The sequence below is a fragment of the Empidonax traillii genome, unplaced genomic scaffold, assembly GCF_003031625.1.
Source record: "Empidonax traillii isolate 1590-97213 ecotype Southwest subspecies unplaced genomic scaffold, ASM303162v1 scaffold1063:size215077, whole genome shotgun sequence".
Lineage (NCBI taxonomy): Eukaryota > Metazoa > Chordata > Aves > Passeriformes > Tyrannidae > Empidonax > Empidonax traillii.
The window spans coordinates 47462-63443 of record NW_020956256.1 but is presented as its reverse complement, the minus strand read 5'-3'; the positions used below and the strand labels follow the sequence as shown (position 1 = coordinate 63443).

General features: G+C 51.6%; 1 protein-coding gene across 8 annotated transcripts in view; it reads right to left on the bottom strand.

The window, feature by feature from the left end:
* UBAP2L (ubiquitin associated protein 2 like) overlaps positions 1 to 15982 on the bottom strand; it is a 30030-nt gene that overhangs the window by 1278 nt on the left and 12770 nt on the right. For 4 of the 8 annotated variants that reach the window (XM_027904507.1, XM_027904508.1, XM_027904510.1 and 1 more), the window contains 19 exons: positions 13698 to 13750; positions 12114 to 12199; positions 11501 to 11672; positions 10429 to 10630; positions 8984 to 9261; positions 8530 to 8702; positions 7693 to 7882; positions 7044 to 7098; positions 6452 to 6626; positions 6184 to 6256; positions 5322 to 5517; positions 5138 to 5226; positions 4448 to 4501; positions 3776 to 3857; positions 2412 to 2629; positions 2217 to 2322; positions 1026 to 1093; positions 560 to 757; positions 75 to 125 (listed from right to left, as the gene is read on the bottom strand). In XM_027904507.1, the coding sequence (XP_027760308.1) occupies positions 75 to 125; positions 560 to 757; positions 1026 to 1093; positions 2217 to 2322; positions 2412 to 2629; positions 3776 to 3857; positions 4448 to 4501; positions 5138 to 5226; positions 5322 to 5517; positions 6184 to 6256; positions 6452 to 6626; positions 7044 to 7098; positions 7693 to 7882; positions 8530 to 8702; positions 8984 to 9261; positions 10429 to 10630; positions 11501 to 11672; positions 12114 to 12199; positions 13698 to 13750 (2519 nt within the window). The remainder of the gene's footprint in view (positions 1 to 74; positions 126 to 559; positions 758 to 1025; positions 1094 to 2216; positions 2323 to 2411; positions 2630 to 3775; positions 3858 to 4447; positions 4502 to 5137; positions 5227 to 5321; positions 5518 to 6183; positions 6257 to 6451; positions 6627 to 7043; positions 7099 to 7692; positions 7883 to 8529; positions 8703 to 8983; positions 9262 to 10428; positions 10631 to 11500; positions 11673 to 12113; positions 12200 to 13697; positions 13751 to 15982) is intronic. The other 4 variants (XM_027904512.1, XM_027904513.1, XM_027904516.1 and 1 more) reach the window with 2 other exon arrangements.

Sequence of the window (15982 nt, the reverse complement as noted above, 5' to 3'; positions counted from 1 at the left end):
TTGAGCCTGGGCAGCCTTGAAGGGCAGGGGGAGACCCCAGGGCAAGTGCAATGCATTATCAGAGAGTTCATTACCTGATCTTCCTGCTGGCGTTGGCAGCACAGTATCATCTGCAAATATGGAAGCTGTTGCAGTACCAGGATATGTAAAATAAAGGGACAAACTATGACAGTAAAAATCCATGGTTAGACCTGAAAGCTCCAGCAGGGTCGTGGCTGTGGCGAGTGACTCCTTTGCTGCTTGGCCTGCGGGGCTGCCCCTCTGAGGATGGGGGAGATTGGGGCGCTCCGGGTGTGTCTGCGTGTGGGGGCACTACCTGGCCATTCCTAGCGCAGCCTGGCAGCTTGGGGGGTTGTGCCAAGTACCCCCCCCAGCAGAGCACACCCCAGGTGTGCCCTCACCTCTCTGTGTGTGTATGTGCGGGTGTGTGTGTGTCACCGCGTGTGTCCGCTGCAGGGCATGAGGGAGGGAGGAGGGAGGGAAACCAGGGGGTGGAGGGGGAGGAAGAGCTCCAGGAGATACCCCAGCGAGGGGCTGGAGTGCCAGGGGCATCGCTCACCTGCCCGTCCTGCTGCAGGTGGTGGTGGAGGATCTGCGAGTGCGGCTGCTGATGCGGGGTCAGGATGTGCATGAAGGGGGTCGGGGGATACGCCGCCGCCGTCGCAGGGTTGATGGGGCCACCGCTGCCCAGCGCCGAAGGCAGGTTAAAGGAGGCTGCTGGGGTTCCAGTGTGAAATCCCTGCTTCTCGAAGGATTGCTGAGGAGAGGATGCCAACACTGGAGTAAGGGCTGGGAGCCAGGCTGGCAGCGTGCCCCTCCCCAGCTCTACACGTCATGGGCCCACAGTCAGTCTCTCCCTGTGGCTCTTTCTGGGCTTAGGATTGCTCTAAACTGGGGAAGGTCAAGCATTTCTCTTCTCCCTGGCTGACCAATACAAGGGGAAGAGACCTTTATTGCACAGGGAGGCTGTCTCAGAGCTCAGCTTCCCCTCTGCTGCCACGCAGGGAGCACTCACAGACACTGACCTGAGTTTTGGAGTAGACAGAGCCCGAGATGTCCGGCACGCCTGTATTACTGGATGTCACGGATACACCTGGGGAGGAGGGAGAGGCAGGAGAGCGTTAGGCAGCAGCCACCAGTTCAGCAGGAGCTGCTGACAACCAGCAGCACCTGATGGAGAGCTCTGGTGGCCAGGGAAGGTCGGAAGACAGATCAGCCTGGGGAGCAAGGTCCTGGCATGGCCATGAGCAAAGCACCCATACGAGTTAAAGTTCTTCTGCTCTGGACAAGAGTCCAGAAACCAAGTGAGGGGCTGGAAAAACACAGAGGAAACAGCAGCTCTGAGGAGAGCTGGGGAATGCAGCACAGAGACACAGAAACAAACCCCCAGCGTGGAACACGGCAGCAAGAACAGCCTGAGAGCTTCTCGTGTGTAAAACAGGCAACTGCATGTAAAGGCAACTCAGCTGTGGGCTGGGATAGTTGGTGCAGTGACTGCCAACACAACCTGCACGGGGCTGTCTGTAAAACAGGGTGGCCCAGAGGAGAACTCAGTGACCGTTAAAGGTGCAGAAAAAGTGCTGAAATCAAAGAGGTTTGAAGGACTCAGCACAAGGTGACCTGGTACAAAGCTGGAGGACCTTCACAAAGAGAAAATAGTATCTTGAAGGGCTCTAATGTAGTGAGAAGAGGGACAAGGGGAATTTGAAGGCTGGAAGAGGGACCCAAATGCACCCCTGTGTCAGTCAGCTGGATGCCAACCAATGAAACCAGTACCCAGACAGGCAGCAGGTTCACAACCTTCCTGCATCTTTGAATCAAGGACAGCTCCCTAGAAAGTGTCTGCCAAACACTGGTGGGAAATGAATTAAAATCCAGAATAATTGCTGTTCTATTGATCACATAGAGGCAGTTAAAAAAAAAAAAAAACAACAAATCAAATAAAACCAAACAATTCAGCTTCTGACAGGGGTCCAAGGTCCCATCCACTCGACTGTGGGGCACAGAGGAGGGCATGAAGTGCTCTGTACCTCCCAAACATGCTCCAGATGTGGATGCAGAACAATCCTGGGCTTTTCCAGGGATAATCAAATGACACGAGAGTGGCACCCAGGCATTCTCCTCTCTTACTGCTGGAAGACAGCAGTCCCCAGCATGGCCAGTGAGACTGGGAGCAAGCCCTGCTACCGTGGAAGGTGCTCCAACAGCTCTCTTACCAGTGCTGTACCCATGAGAGCCGTAGCCACTGGGCTGTTGGAAAGGGGTCGCTGATGCGTTGACGCTGACATTCACACCATGCTGCTTGGAAGAGGTAGGAGCAACCTACACGAACAGAGAGGGGCAGAGTGAGGAGAGGCTTTGCTGTGCCACCCCCCTGCCCAAATCCCACCCCCTGCCTCCAGGAGACTCACAGGGAACACGGCGGGCCCATACTGGAAGGTGCTTGGGAGCCCTGGTACCCCTGTGTAGTACGGCAGACTGGTGTAACTGTAGCCAGGAGGCAGCGCCGGGTTCAGGAACGTCTGCTGCGTGGTGTGATGGGTCTGGGTCTGGCTCTGCTGAGGCTGTGCCAGAGTTGTTGCAGGAGCAGGGGAAGAGGCATCACCTCGGCCAAATTTTGTTAAGTCACCTGAAATAGAGGAGGTGAGAGTGAAGAACACACGTACCAGATCCTGGCCTGTTCCAGCTCAGCCCAAAGCTGACCCAGCCTTTTGATAAACAGCTACTTGAATCAGTTTTTCCTCCTGCCACTGCAAAAGCCTGCCGCCCTCACAAACCTTCAGACCTTTGCACACTGATAAGGCAAAGCTGCTAATTACTTCTTGGCCCTGAGAAGACTACAGAGAGGAAGGGAAGCCCACAGCAGCTCAGCTACTGTGCTGCCCTGCCTGACCTCAGCCCACAGTCCAGCACGGGATAAGCCTGCTGCTGGCTGCCTGTGCAAAGCCTGGTACTACAGCTCTCCCTCATCCCTCCCTGTGCACCAGCAGCAGGACTGAACACAACCCAGTTCCTTGCCTGGGCTGTGGAGGGCTTGGCTGCAGGGCTGGGGGAAGCTCCCTGTGCTGCTCTTCGTGAGCACCTGCTTGGTTCTTCCACACAAAAACTCTGCAGCTCAGAGCTCACACAAGGCCACGCTCCAAGCTTGGCATTCCAGCCTCAGCTGGGCAAAAGCACTTCCACACAAACTGGCTCCTGCTGAAGCCAGGGAGAATCAGTGCTGGAAAAATAGCCAACCTCGAAGTGCAACGATTCCTAAAGCATGTGAAAGCTCAGCACAGTTACTGCCCACTGCAGGTTGGCAGTGCATAAACACATCTACCAAGGTCAGTGAGCGGTCAGGCAACTGCTGAGTGCCTGGTTCAGGTTTGACAGGTCCCATATGTCCAACTAGTCTTCTTGATAAGACTGTGCCATAGACAAAAAACTTAATTTCTCCATATTTTTTATTGTTTTTGTATTTTTACTCGCAGTGCTTGAGTGCTTGGCCTCACCACTGCTTGGAGAGCAGTTCCCCAGCTGGACTCCTCAGCCCTTCCTCACTCCCTTTCCAACTGCCACACTAACTCCTACTCGCCCACCTCTTCCCAATAACAGGCCTTGACAAAACCAGATGTCCAAGGGGAAGACAAGAATTTAGCTGTGAGACACGCTCCAGCCAAAGGCAGTGCAGGACGCTGGTGCAGACGTAGCTCCAGCAGACAAAGGCACAGGACACCAGTAGCAGCAGCACAAACCCTGATGGAATGGGATTTGGAGCAGACTTTTTCCCTACCAGAGTACGGATTGCTGCTCAGGCTGCCATCTCTTCCAGTCAGCGGGGTGGTGGGTGTAGGGAACGGGATGCTGTAGTAATCCTGATGAAGAAAAACAAAAGCAGATGTTTTATCAGCTCTGTCTAAAGGTGCAAAGCAGTATCTTTCGGGACAGAGGAATTCCTGTCCTGCACCTGCAAGATATGTCAGGGTATCAGAGTTCAACCAGCCACATCCAGGCTGATCACGACCTGTTGTAGCCCCAGGTTTTTCTGGCACGCACCATCCCCCTGATCTGGCTATTAGAACCAGATAAGGTCTACTAGTAAGCAGCCCTTAAACTGCCTGGACTTTCCCCTCTGCTTCAAAATAAAATGGACATGTCCTATCACTAAGTAAAGCCCGTTTTAATAAGTATTTAGTCACTGTCAAGGATCAGAGGTGAGTCTCTACAACAGCCCTGATGCTGTAGTTCTCACGCTCCCCAGCCCCACAAGGGATACTGCTGATGAGTAACTCATGCACCCAACTTCCCATGTGTTAAGCAACTGATTAACTCTGATGGCTGTCACAAGAGAGGTGCATCCCATTTTTCCAGCTCTCTGGGACTACCCACAGCCTGACCTGTCTATACCCCCCCAGCCCTTAGAGCCAGCAGAAGTGGTGTGTCCCTGTCACTCTGCACTACTCACCAATGGGAATCTCGTCTGGAGCATTTGCAAGTCATCGTATCCGTACACCTGTGGCTAGAAATAGAACAGCAGATGATATGAGGGACATGGACTAGATAAAGATGCTTATCTCACTTTAGATTGAACTTTTAGATAAACATGAGATAAAACCAGAAGCAGTGGGTCAGCAGTCAAACGATCCCCTAAGTCCAGGCAGCCAGCCCCTTTGCAGGCTGATGCTGGTGGGGGTTCCTGTGAGCTGCTCAAAGGACAAGTGCTCCAGACCACACAGCCCCTGAGCAGTTTTTCCTTGAAATCTGTTCTCACCTTTAGGAGAGGGCTGTGACACACCCTGAGACCTTGTGGGAGTCGCCACCCTTGCCCTGACTGTGCTTGCCCTTTGTCACACCACATATCTAACACAGCTCCATGTTCCTATGCACCGTGCTCTGCCCAAGGGCTGCTGCTCCCCAGAGGCTGGGGACATCGATGAGAACAGGTACAGAGACTCTGCTCTGGGGTCATTAGGACAGACATTTACCTCAACGGGCACATGGAAAACAGGAGGTTCAAACTCCACCTGTCCAAGGCAGCCCCACCAAGCTATGTCAGTTTTTGGTCTCCTCACTATCCTGCATCCCTCCCTGCTGCAGAGGGAGCTGGGAGGGATCTGGTGGCATGACATTACCACAAAGCAATTGTTCTACTCACTGGATAGGCATGTAGCAACCCTGGAGCCATGATGTATGGATTGGGCAACAACGGTGGGACTCCAGGAGGGAGATTAGGAGGGGCTTTTCCTGAAAAAAAGGAAGAGAAATGAGAAGTTCCACAGTGAAGCAATCAGCAAAAGCTCAGTCTCTTAGCTCCTGTACAGCAGGAGCCAGGAAAGCACCTGATGTTGTTGCAACGGAGCTGCGAGTGGAGGCCGTCACCGTGGAGTTGCTGCTGAGGCTGAGGCCCAGGCTGCTGACGCTGCTGAGGCTGGAGGAGACGCTGACCACCGGCGGCGCGGCCGACACCGTGCTGGAGGAGGTGGAGAAAGTGCTAGCAGAAGAATGGAGGCTCGCTTCACTCTCCACACTCGTGTGCTGGGGGAGGAAGGGAGGAGAGTCAGGGGACCAGGCACAGGTACCACAGGACACTGCCTGCACGAAACACATGCTGTGTCTGCACCTGGGTGTCGCTGCAGAGAACGGCTGTAGGCTACAAGAAAACCTGGCTTAAGTTCAAAGTCCTGACAGCAGCCAACCCCTAATGTTTTCAAGCCTCTCCTGTGGTGTGGGAGACAGCGCTGTCACTGTGGCTGTGTCCCAACACATCTCTCTGCTGGGGGGAACAGGGCAAGACACCACATTTGTGGCAGGGAGATTTATTCTGCTGCAGAAGCCAAGACCCAGGGACTCCATACTAATGAGAACTCCAGCAGTAGAGACATTTGGTAGCACTGCATCAGCTACAGGTTTGCTCTGACGTGGTTGCAACTCTGTAGCACTTTCAAGGGCTGCTACAAACCCAAAAGAGCCGCTGCTCAGTCAGAGACAAGCAGGGTGTCAACAACCTCAAGCCACAGGTGCACAGACACTGCTCTGACATAATCCCCCGTCCTCTCCCCACACAGCACCCAAATTCCAGCAGGACAGCCAGCGGCCTGGCAAGTTCTGTCACAGCCACAGCCCTAAGGTCAGGCACCCCAGTGAACCTGGCCAAGCCAAGTGGGAACAGGGCACAGAGCGCGAGAGCACACCCAGACTCACCAGGAGAGTTGAAGTCGATGTTCGCCCAGAGGATGTGGATGAGGACAGACTGTTCTGCTGGGTGGGTAATGCACTGCAGGAGGAGAAATAAAAGGTTGTCAAACCAAGGTGAGAGAGTCACTATTGGTGGCTCTATCCCATTCCCCATCTACTCAGACAGGATGAGTCATCTCAGTCTTCCTTATTGCACCAGACGGCCTCTGATGTCTAGTATGGATTCCTGCTTCTAGTTCTGCTTCTCCAGAAATCCACCCCCGACGCTCCTCACCTGCTGAGCTGGGCAGTGGTTGTACTGGGGAGTTCCTCACTGTGGCTCAGGCTGCTCAGAGTCGTCGAGTGTTGGCTGGCTGTTGTCAGCAAGGACGACGCAGACACCCCATCATTGAGAGGTGTGATGCTGGGAGCAGAGGGGGAATCAGATTTCACTGCGGGGCCTGTAGCACCTAAAAACAAAAGCTTTGGGTTAGGGGCAGCTACTGGCATCTTCCAGAGGGAACAGCAAATGCTCAGCCAAAGGAATCAGGAGATCTGGGGATTCCCTCACTGCTGCCAACCAGTTACACACTTGTGACTGTGTTTTATGTCTCAATTTACACTGCCACTGGCTCTACAAAAAGCTTCAAGACTTACAGATGCCTTCTACAAACAAAGCAGTATAAATTATTGTCATTGGTGACTCATCAAGGACCTCATGACCCATCAACAGAGGGTCATTTGAGGCAAGCAAATAATCTAAATGGCAGCAATTAGTCCAGCAAGGAAAGGACTTATTATTAGCACAGATAAGGCTTCTCATCCAAAGCAGAGAACATGAGCAGTACGAGAGACACAGGTCACCTGCTGTGCTGGCAGACACTTACCTTCAACGGCCTGTGTGGTTTGTAATGGCGTGGGCTGTACAGAACTGAAACCATTCTGAGGAAGAAGAGAAAAAAGGAGTACTGGGCATCACAGCTGCACATTTCCAGAGGCAGAGCTCTTGTCAGCTCCCTCCCACACTCCCTCCTCAGTTTAAGGAAAGGTCCTGCTAGCAACACATGTCAACAGACTGTGTTGGGGTCACAGTTCCAAGGTCAACTAGCCCCATGCCAGCAGGATCCCCACGTGTATATTTGAGAAATCAGTCCAAGAAGTTTCTCTGCTGCTGGTTGTTAAGACTACCTCAACCTCTTCAACCCACATTCATTAGCCAAACCTGATGTTACTGAACTGGTGTGCAGCATGCAAGAACCAACTCCTTAAGAGGAAATGGAATCCTTCACCAGCACACCCCTCTCTAGCAGAGTAACTGTGTGAGACACAACACACACCTTGCAATCAACTTGACACCACTGGCTCAGTCCCAGGTACGTAGCACAGCTGAGGGCACTGGGAGCAGCCAGATGAGAGCTCGTGAGCCACACAGTGAGGCTGGAGAACCACTCGATAAACCACTCAGCTTCCCCCTGAGACACTGCTTCACACACAAGGCTCACTCAGCACAACAGGCGATAAAAGCTGTTCTCTTACCTTAGCCTGGGTCAGATCTTTCTGGGGCGAGGAGGAGATGGAATTGGGGTATCGCCTCGTCTGGGTGGATCTCTGTTCGTACAGTGGTCCCTGAGCGCTGTTCTGGGAGGTAAATGTTGCTGTCTGTATCGTGCCGCTCTGGTAACCAGACTCCTGGCTTTGATTGGACGAAATCGTGGATGAAGATTCGCTACAAAGGAGGGGGGGGGGAAAAAAATCATTCAAGATGAAGAGCCCAAGCATCAGCATAAAGGCACCACATGAAGCAGCCAAACCAAGAAACATGCCCAGAGAGCAGGGGTAGGCAAACCATGGGAGGATGCTGGCACCCAGCCACAGCCTTGCCTCACACGCTGCCTTAGGTAACACTTCATGAGCTGCCACCGCTCAGGTGCTGGCACTTAAGAGACTGGCTAGTTACTGAGGGTCAGCCCAAGAGAAGACAGAAACACATTGCTTTGGCAAGGCACCCTCACCGTAGATACACCTACCCCACTGTGTCCCGGTTTGCCAGGCTAAAAGCAGGACAAAGCACTCAGTCTGTTCACCAGGGACACAGAGCAGCTGTGCTGGGGATTCCCCTCCTGTGTTTCCAGCAACACATTTTAAGGGCAGCAGGAAAACTCCGCTTTGTGTGCAAGTGCTGCAGGTCGAAACAGCCACAGAGCTGCCCGATGAGTCTGCTGGCAACTTGTGCTTTGCTGTTGCATACACTGTCCCCCCTTTGTGACTACAGCACAGTCAGAAAGGGTCTACTAGTATGCAGCACAACTCAAGTCCGTGGGATCAGCGACCTTCCAAAGCTGCCTACTTGGATTAGGGGCTCGTGGTGCTCACCTGGCCGTGCTGGTGTACAGGCTGCTCTGAGGCTGGCTAACGGCGGCGCTGGTCGTGGGCGTCGACTCGTACTCGGCGAGAACAGGCTCTGAACCAAACTGCAATGCCCCAAACTGCAGGTTTAGCCCTGAGATATCCGCTGAGCCAGGCATTTCCACTGCAAGGGCAGGAATCTGCAAGGGAGGAGCAACAGAATGGCCCAGTCACTCCCTGGGATCAGCAGAGAGAGCTGTTTTAGAGCCCATATTTCCCAGGTCACGATGGCAGCTACAAGTTTGCAGCCTCTGAGTTACACGTTCAACCCAAGCTGGCATGTAACTCCATCACCCCCACAAACACCCCATCCTAACAGCAGGAAGGGCAACCCCAGACCTTCCTTCCCTCACCAGCCCAAACAGATGCTTCTGTAGCTCTAACACAGTCTGACACCTCCTTCCCCACCACCAGTCCGCACCTTCGATGTTAATGATGCTTTTTTCTTCTGCTGCTTCAGCTTCTGCTGTGCAGGCTGGGGACTTGAGGACTGGTTATCCGAGGACCCTGGGGACATCTGGGGCACAGGATTGGTTTTGCTGGGCAGCGGAGAGGATGGGGGTGCCGGTGTGGTTGTGGAGGCCGTCACCACAGGCTGTTTCTCCTGCATAAACACTTCTATCATGGTCGAAGTTGACGTGAAGGCCTGACGCTTAGTGAAGGGACTATGCACGGAAGAGTCTGTTGGGTTCTTGAGATCTATGGGATGAGACGCAGGTGAGTGAGCAGAGTATGTTGCCTTAAAACTAAATCAAGTTCTGACACTTAGCAAGTAAAAAAAAAAATTCGTTTCCTACTATGAGTCATCCTGGAGCCTGTTAAAATCAGAGAGCAGAGATCCCCAGCATCTCCACTCCCAGCCTTGTGCTCTCACCACCATCAGTGCCAAGCCTTTTTAAGCTCCTCTCCCCTCAGCTCCTTCCACCATCTCTACAGGACAAAGCCAGCTTGCATGGCAGAAGTCCTCCATTCTCCAAGAAAAGCTGGACTCCAGAGTCCCTTACCCTGCACCAGCCTGGTGCCGCTTCCTCCCTCGTTGCTACCAGCATTCCATTATTCCATTGCCTGCTCCTTCCCCTGCAGGGACTGGGTATCTCCAAGCAACATCACTGCTCAGGGCTGCCACCCTCAGGTCTTTGCACCACCTTCCTCCTTCCACTAAGCCTTAGCATAGCTTATAAAAACCAGCTTCTGTTCTCTCCGACTCTCCTCTGTGGTTTCTTGTCTGAGAAGATCAGAAGCTGTCAACCCTCACTGTCACTAGGACAGGGCTCGATTTTTCTTCAGCTTAGATTTGAACCAGAGCCATTTCCCTGTAACCTGAAGGAAATGGCACTGGCACTCAACCACAGCAGAGCTCTGCATCTCATCTGAAAAGAGCCTCTCAATCCTTGTTTATTCCCTCAGGCCAGCCCAGAGGTAGAGTTGCTTTTTGGCATTTAACAGCAAGTGGAATTCCCTTAGAAGATAACATCAGGTCAGCAGGGAGATGAGACTGACAAGTGTTGGTATTCAGGACCTATTCTCCAGAGGTGCCCTTTCAGACCTTTTTCTGGCACAACTTTACATCAGGAGGTAGTTCTGCACACTCTGAGAGGCTCAGGAATGCCAGATCCTTGGCCTTGAAGCATGCTGGAATGATGGATTCAACTGTTCCGAGTAGAAAAGGAACAGGGAGAGACTCACACACACTATTACATTTTAGGCTCACAAACTTGGTCCCACAGTTCTTTTAATTTCTCCAGCTCAGCTGGCTTGGTTGTGAACTTGTGATCTGCTGAGTCCCTCCCCCTGCTGCCTCTGCAGTTGTGGGTGGGAACACACTCTGCCACTCTGGGGGGCCGCGCTGCTTTTCCTTTTCCTTACCGTACTGCACCAGAGACGAGGTCTGCGTGGTGGATCCCATGTCCCAGGAAGCAGCAGTGGTGCTCCCAGCAGGCTGGGTGTGCTGAGCTGCCAGCTGAGCCAATGCCTGGGCTGTCTTGAACTGCTCCAGAAACTGAGACCCTGTGGTACTGCTGCCTTTGGCCTCCCCGACATCTCCAAACCCTTTCCCCAGCATGCTCACCTGCAATTTCAACAAGGAGATAACAAAGTCAACGTCTCCCACGGATTGGAACTCGGCTCAGAGGACAGGAACATCTCTTAACATAAACCTGAAGGCACTGAACCCTGCTGCTTCTCACTGGGTGCCTCAGCTTAACACTCCTGAGCTCCAAACGCACACACACTGCTGGCAGAGAGGGCTCATACTCCTCTCCCAGCCTTCCATCACGTGTGAGTGCAGGAATGACCATCTCTCACCCAACCCACAGCATGGTACAGCCACAGAGGGTTACAAGGGAAGCTAATGGACAGAATGTTAAAAATGCTCTCAATTATTCTCATGCACTTGGTTGCACTAAAAAAGAAACACCTGGACAGTTTGGCTTTATGTTAAGGTGGTTTTGAAAATCCTTCCTCGACTATCTCACCATTAAGTGCACAATTTTTATTTCTTTTTGCTTAAATTACACAAAGCAACATCTGCCCACGTCCCTGCACATCTCTGACTCAATGCCTTTTTCCCTCTCCTGCCAGTAGATGCCAGCATTCCATCCCCCAGTTCCATCCAGCACCAGTTCCCAAACACTTCCACTTCTCAAATTGTTGCAAGCCCTGGACCACGAGTTTTTCCTTTCCTCTGAGCAGGGAAGAACCGTGTGTTGCAAATCACACAAGGGCAACAGGGGCGGAACTAACCCAATTATTTCAAGTTGAGCAATGAACTTCAGGCCTCTGCATTTGAAGCGGACTGGCAAATTATCTGGCTCTGCCAGTCCCAAGCAGCAAGCAGGTGTCAGGACCGCATTTCCCACATTACCCAAACAGACAGAGAACGTCAGGGAATGAGTAACCCCCATCAAACCTCCACTGGCAGAGACCAGCAGTGCCTTACCATGCTGTGGTGAGAGAAGGAATTTCCAGAGGCAGGCTGGGACAGAGCAGTCTGCTTGGAATTGCTGAACACCAGTGGCTGGGCCAGAGAAGGAGTCTGGGATGACTCCAGGTTCGTTGACTCAGTCTCCATAGAAGAGGGTGTCTTTCCTAGCAGGACTGCGAGGTCGATTCTGAGAAGAGAAAGAGGAAAACCCAACCAAGGCTACCATGAGCTCCCGCTTCCATTCCAGCAGAATTCCCCCTCCAGCCTCACACCTTGAACTTTACAAATTAAAGGAATCTTCAAAACATTAACTCACAACTGCCAATAGCAACCTCAAAAGGAGAGAGGAAGATCAAGCAAGACCCTGAATAGCCTTTGATTTTTTTTCATTAACTTAACACAGCAAAATGCCCCCAGACCTGAAGAACCACCAGCAGAGCCTAGGAAAACTCTAATCCAAGATTAGGACCCAGAAATTCCTAACTCAACCTCTCCATTTAAATCCACCTCATCTCATTCATAGCTGTTGCGTTTTAGCTAGCTGGCAAGGTTTAGTCCAAGAAGGCATCTTGCTCCAGGACTTGCGTGCCACTTTTCCCGGGTAAACGGCATCACCATGGGCACTCACCTTTGTCCAGCTGTGATTGTCACATTCTCAGCAGGCAGAGGCACTGAAGACACGTTGGAGGCAGTGAAGATCTTTGTCTCTGACAGCTGAAAGGTAAAAAAGGGAAAAGGAATTAAAAAGTGAGAACAGGGCCTTGTAACAGTGCCTGTGACACAAAGCACACGAATGTTTGAGACAAACGGCCACAGAGAGACTCAAGAAATTCAAGTGTTTAGACTTAAACTTCCCTAGCATTTGGCTCCCATCAGAATCAGCTTTTATTTGTTTCTTCTCGGGCAAGTGCACAAATCACCCACCAGTGGAAAAAAAAAAAGAAAAAAAAAAAAGCCAAACTAAAATCCTTCCACAAATTTCCCACAGTCCACAAACCCACGGGGGCTCCTGGGACCCTGGGCTGGTGCTCCGAGTCGATGGCACGCAGCGAGGATCTGCCAAACCCTCTGCACAGAGAGGTGCGAGCACTGGCAGAGAAGCCAAAGGAAGAAACTTTGGACCCATACTTAAGCTTCCAATGATCCAAGCTCACTTGGATGATCTGACCAACAGATCCACTTCAACTACGGAAGGGAAAATAACATTGCTCAAGAATGGGTGAAGAGGAGGGCTGGTGACCACCTGATTTAGCCTGGAACATATCTGAACATGAACAGCTTTTATTCCTGAAGGAATAGAAGGTTGAGGAACCACCAGAAATTAAAGTGCCAGAGTTAAAAAACTAAATGTGGAACCCCTGGGAGCATCTCACACACACTGAAGGCAAGAAGGGTTCTCAAAGGCTCCCTTCTAGCAGAGGCCTGACTGAACCAACTGCCCCTGTCTCCAAACACAGCAGGAGCACTTCCCTCAGAGTGCCTGGAAAGCAAACACTTCCCCTCCTTGCCCAGTCTGTTGGCTGAGCCAAAATGAGCATGCAAAAGTAACAATCGTACTAAAAAAGCTCAACCCTGCTCCCATCTGCAATAACACAAGCCCTCCCTCGATTTGGAGAGGGACTGAAGCCCAATTCAGAAGAAACTGATATAGGGGCATCAAAAGCTGGTGCTAACAGCATCCATTCTCCCCTGAAGGAGACATGGAGTCGAGAAGGAAAGGCAGCAAGACACGCCAAAGAGCACAGCAGAAAGTCAAGTCAAGAGCTTCTGTTCCATCCAAGTCACAAGGACGAGCAGAAGCACATGAGATGCAGGAAACCACTGCTGCCTCCTCCACAGCACGTGGTGGGATCCAAGGCAAACCTTCCCCAGCTGCCACTCCACCGGAGGGACAGAGCAAGAGTCCTGTGTAGAGTCAGGCCAGTTTTTGGAAGAATTCCATCATACAGTCACAGGAAATGAGAGGACCAGCCTTAAGGCCCTAGGAGATCCCTTCCTGCCTTGGGCTCCTCTGGCAAGCTCTACTACACGTATCTTTTAGAAGTTGTGATGATTACTTATTCCTCATAGCTCCTGGAACTGGGAGCCTGGCTGGGGTTCTGCCCATAGTTTGGAGAGGATGAGCTTTGAGCTCCCCTCAGAGCTCTGTGTACAGACAGGACAGCAGCCTGCTGGCAGATGCACGGAGGAGAGGGGTTTGGAGAGTACCTACATCTTCATTCCAGTCCTCCGTGCCCCATTCTTCTGTCGCTGCCCTCCACGCACCTACAAGGACAACAACAGGTACACAAGTTATGCACTCATCAAAGCTCTGCCTCCAAGAGCTGGTGAAGCACTGGGGAGCTTTGCAGGTAGCCAGGAGGATTTCTATTTGCCAACCAAGCAAGTTAAAGCAGTTGACCCCAACCCACGCTTCCTGGGCAAGGTACCACGACAGGGCCACCTCCGCCTTGTTGCCACAGGCTGAGCTGAAAGAGAGGGACTGCTGGGCTGGCAGACAGGGCAACACACACCTCCCAACACCCAACAGGGGAGCTGAGCTTAGCAAGGAAGCCCCAGCACCATCCCCAGCCTCCTTGTGCCGTTTTCCTGACTTCCCCTTGTACTGCAGGAGCTTTGTGCACCTGGGAGCAGTCGGTGTTACCCCAGCAGCTCGGACAGAGCACCTCCCTCACGAGTTTCCCACCAGCTCTGGCACAGGATCTCACCACCCAGGTAAACCCTAAATTTCTATAAAACTGAGGGACAACTGAGCCATTCCCGTGATTCATCTCCTCCCCCCAGCCAAAAAAAGTCTTGAAATCTCAGTGCACCAGGACCTCCTGAGGCAAATGGGATTCAGAGGGGAAAATTTGAGGGACTAAGCAACTCCTGCATTTTCTGTGACCAGCTGCAGAGATACGCTCAAAGCATCAGGGAGAAAAGCTGGAAAAGCTCAGCCACAATCCACAGCACAATTTAAGAGAGCAAGATGTACCAGAAAATAAAAAGAGTTTTGCCTGGCTGCAAATTCAACTTGTTCCGACCCCCACTTCCATCACAGAGTTTAACCTCTGTACTTCAAACATCGTGTGGCAACTTCTGAATCCATTCATCAACTGAAATTTGGGTTGGGAGGAGAGCAGGAGATTTCACATCTGCAAAAACCTCAGAGCATAAAGCCAGCCCTGTTTTGCACAGCTTGTTTCCAGTCCAGACCAACAAAGCATGACAGGGCCAACAGGGTTAATCTTGGAGACACTTCCAGAGACGGAACAAGTTGGCATCAGCCTTTTTATAAGCTGAAAGCCTTTTAGTGCATAAAACATAGCATGTGGGGAAGCAGAACATTGTGGATTCTTCTGCAGGACACACTTTAACATTATATTTAAACAACTGCCTGTCTAGAAGTGGGGAATTTAATGCAAGAAATAAGTATTTATCAGTGAGTTATTATTTTTTCATTGCTGTTTTGTTTTCCTTGACAAGTTGAGCCAATTCAAGAAGCCTTCCAGGATTTATTTTCTTTTATATTCAAGTTTGAAATACAGATACTAATAAAACATGACTTCCCAGAGTGCCAGGAATCTCAAGATGTGCTAGTCTACCCCCTCCTTCCCAGACAGAAGCGTCAAGAGTTCAACACAGTCAATGCAAAACACATCTGGGGTTTACAAACCCAGATTCACCCATTCCTCAAATTTTCTGTGCCCTCACAGCAGTAGCAGGAAGGTTGCTTTCCAGATTTTCATGGATATCAGGAAGATCCTTCCAGCTCAAACCTTACCCGAGAGGTGGAATGGGAGCTGGATGTACCTGCAGGTGGCCAACAGAGCAGGAAGCCAAGAGAGCTGCCCCAAGAAGATTTTGTGCATGCAGGAGCACAGCCCAGGGCTCTTAAGTCTTGCTTGTTTGGGGAAAATGAGAAGAAAAGCAAAGCAACACAAAAAGCAGAAGGAAACCCTGCAGATGAAGAGCAGCCATTGACGGGGCTTTCCCAGCAAGTCTACCCCAGTAGTGGACACCAACTCAGCACAGCCTGTGCTCCCTGCACACAAAGGAGCAGATGGAAAAACAAAGACCTGCCATGTACAGCCAGGCATTCACCAGCAATGCTACAGAAAGCTCCCAACCAGCACAGAGTGGCGAGGTTTTTTAAAGAAACCAAGAGTGTTGCTCTCCATCGAGCTCTTCTGAAGGGGAGAACTGCAACACAAGCAATACTCTGACCCTTCTGGCACCATTTCAGAGGGGTTGTCTTCTGAACAGCAAGCCCTCCTCTCTGCTTTCAGAAAGCCCTTCAAAGAGCTGCTGGTCTTTAAGGTCCTCAAACCAGGAAGAGAGCAAAAAATACAATTAAGCCAACATCATGTTGGCTAATATGATTGTGGTGAAGGAAAAAAATCCCATTGTGTCTCCGAGATGTTCACATCCCTCCTCAAACACAGTCTCCTCATTTGAAACTGGGAGATAAGCACCCCACCTGCTCCTCCCACAGCCCACCAGGCAGTCTGCTGC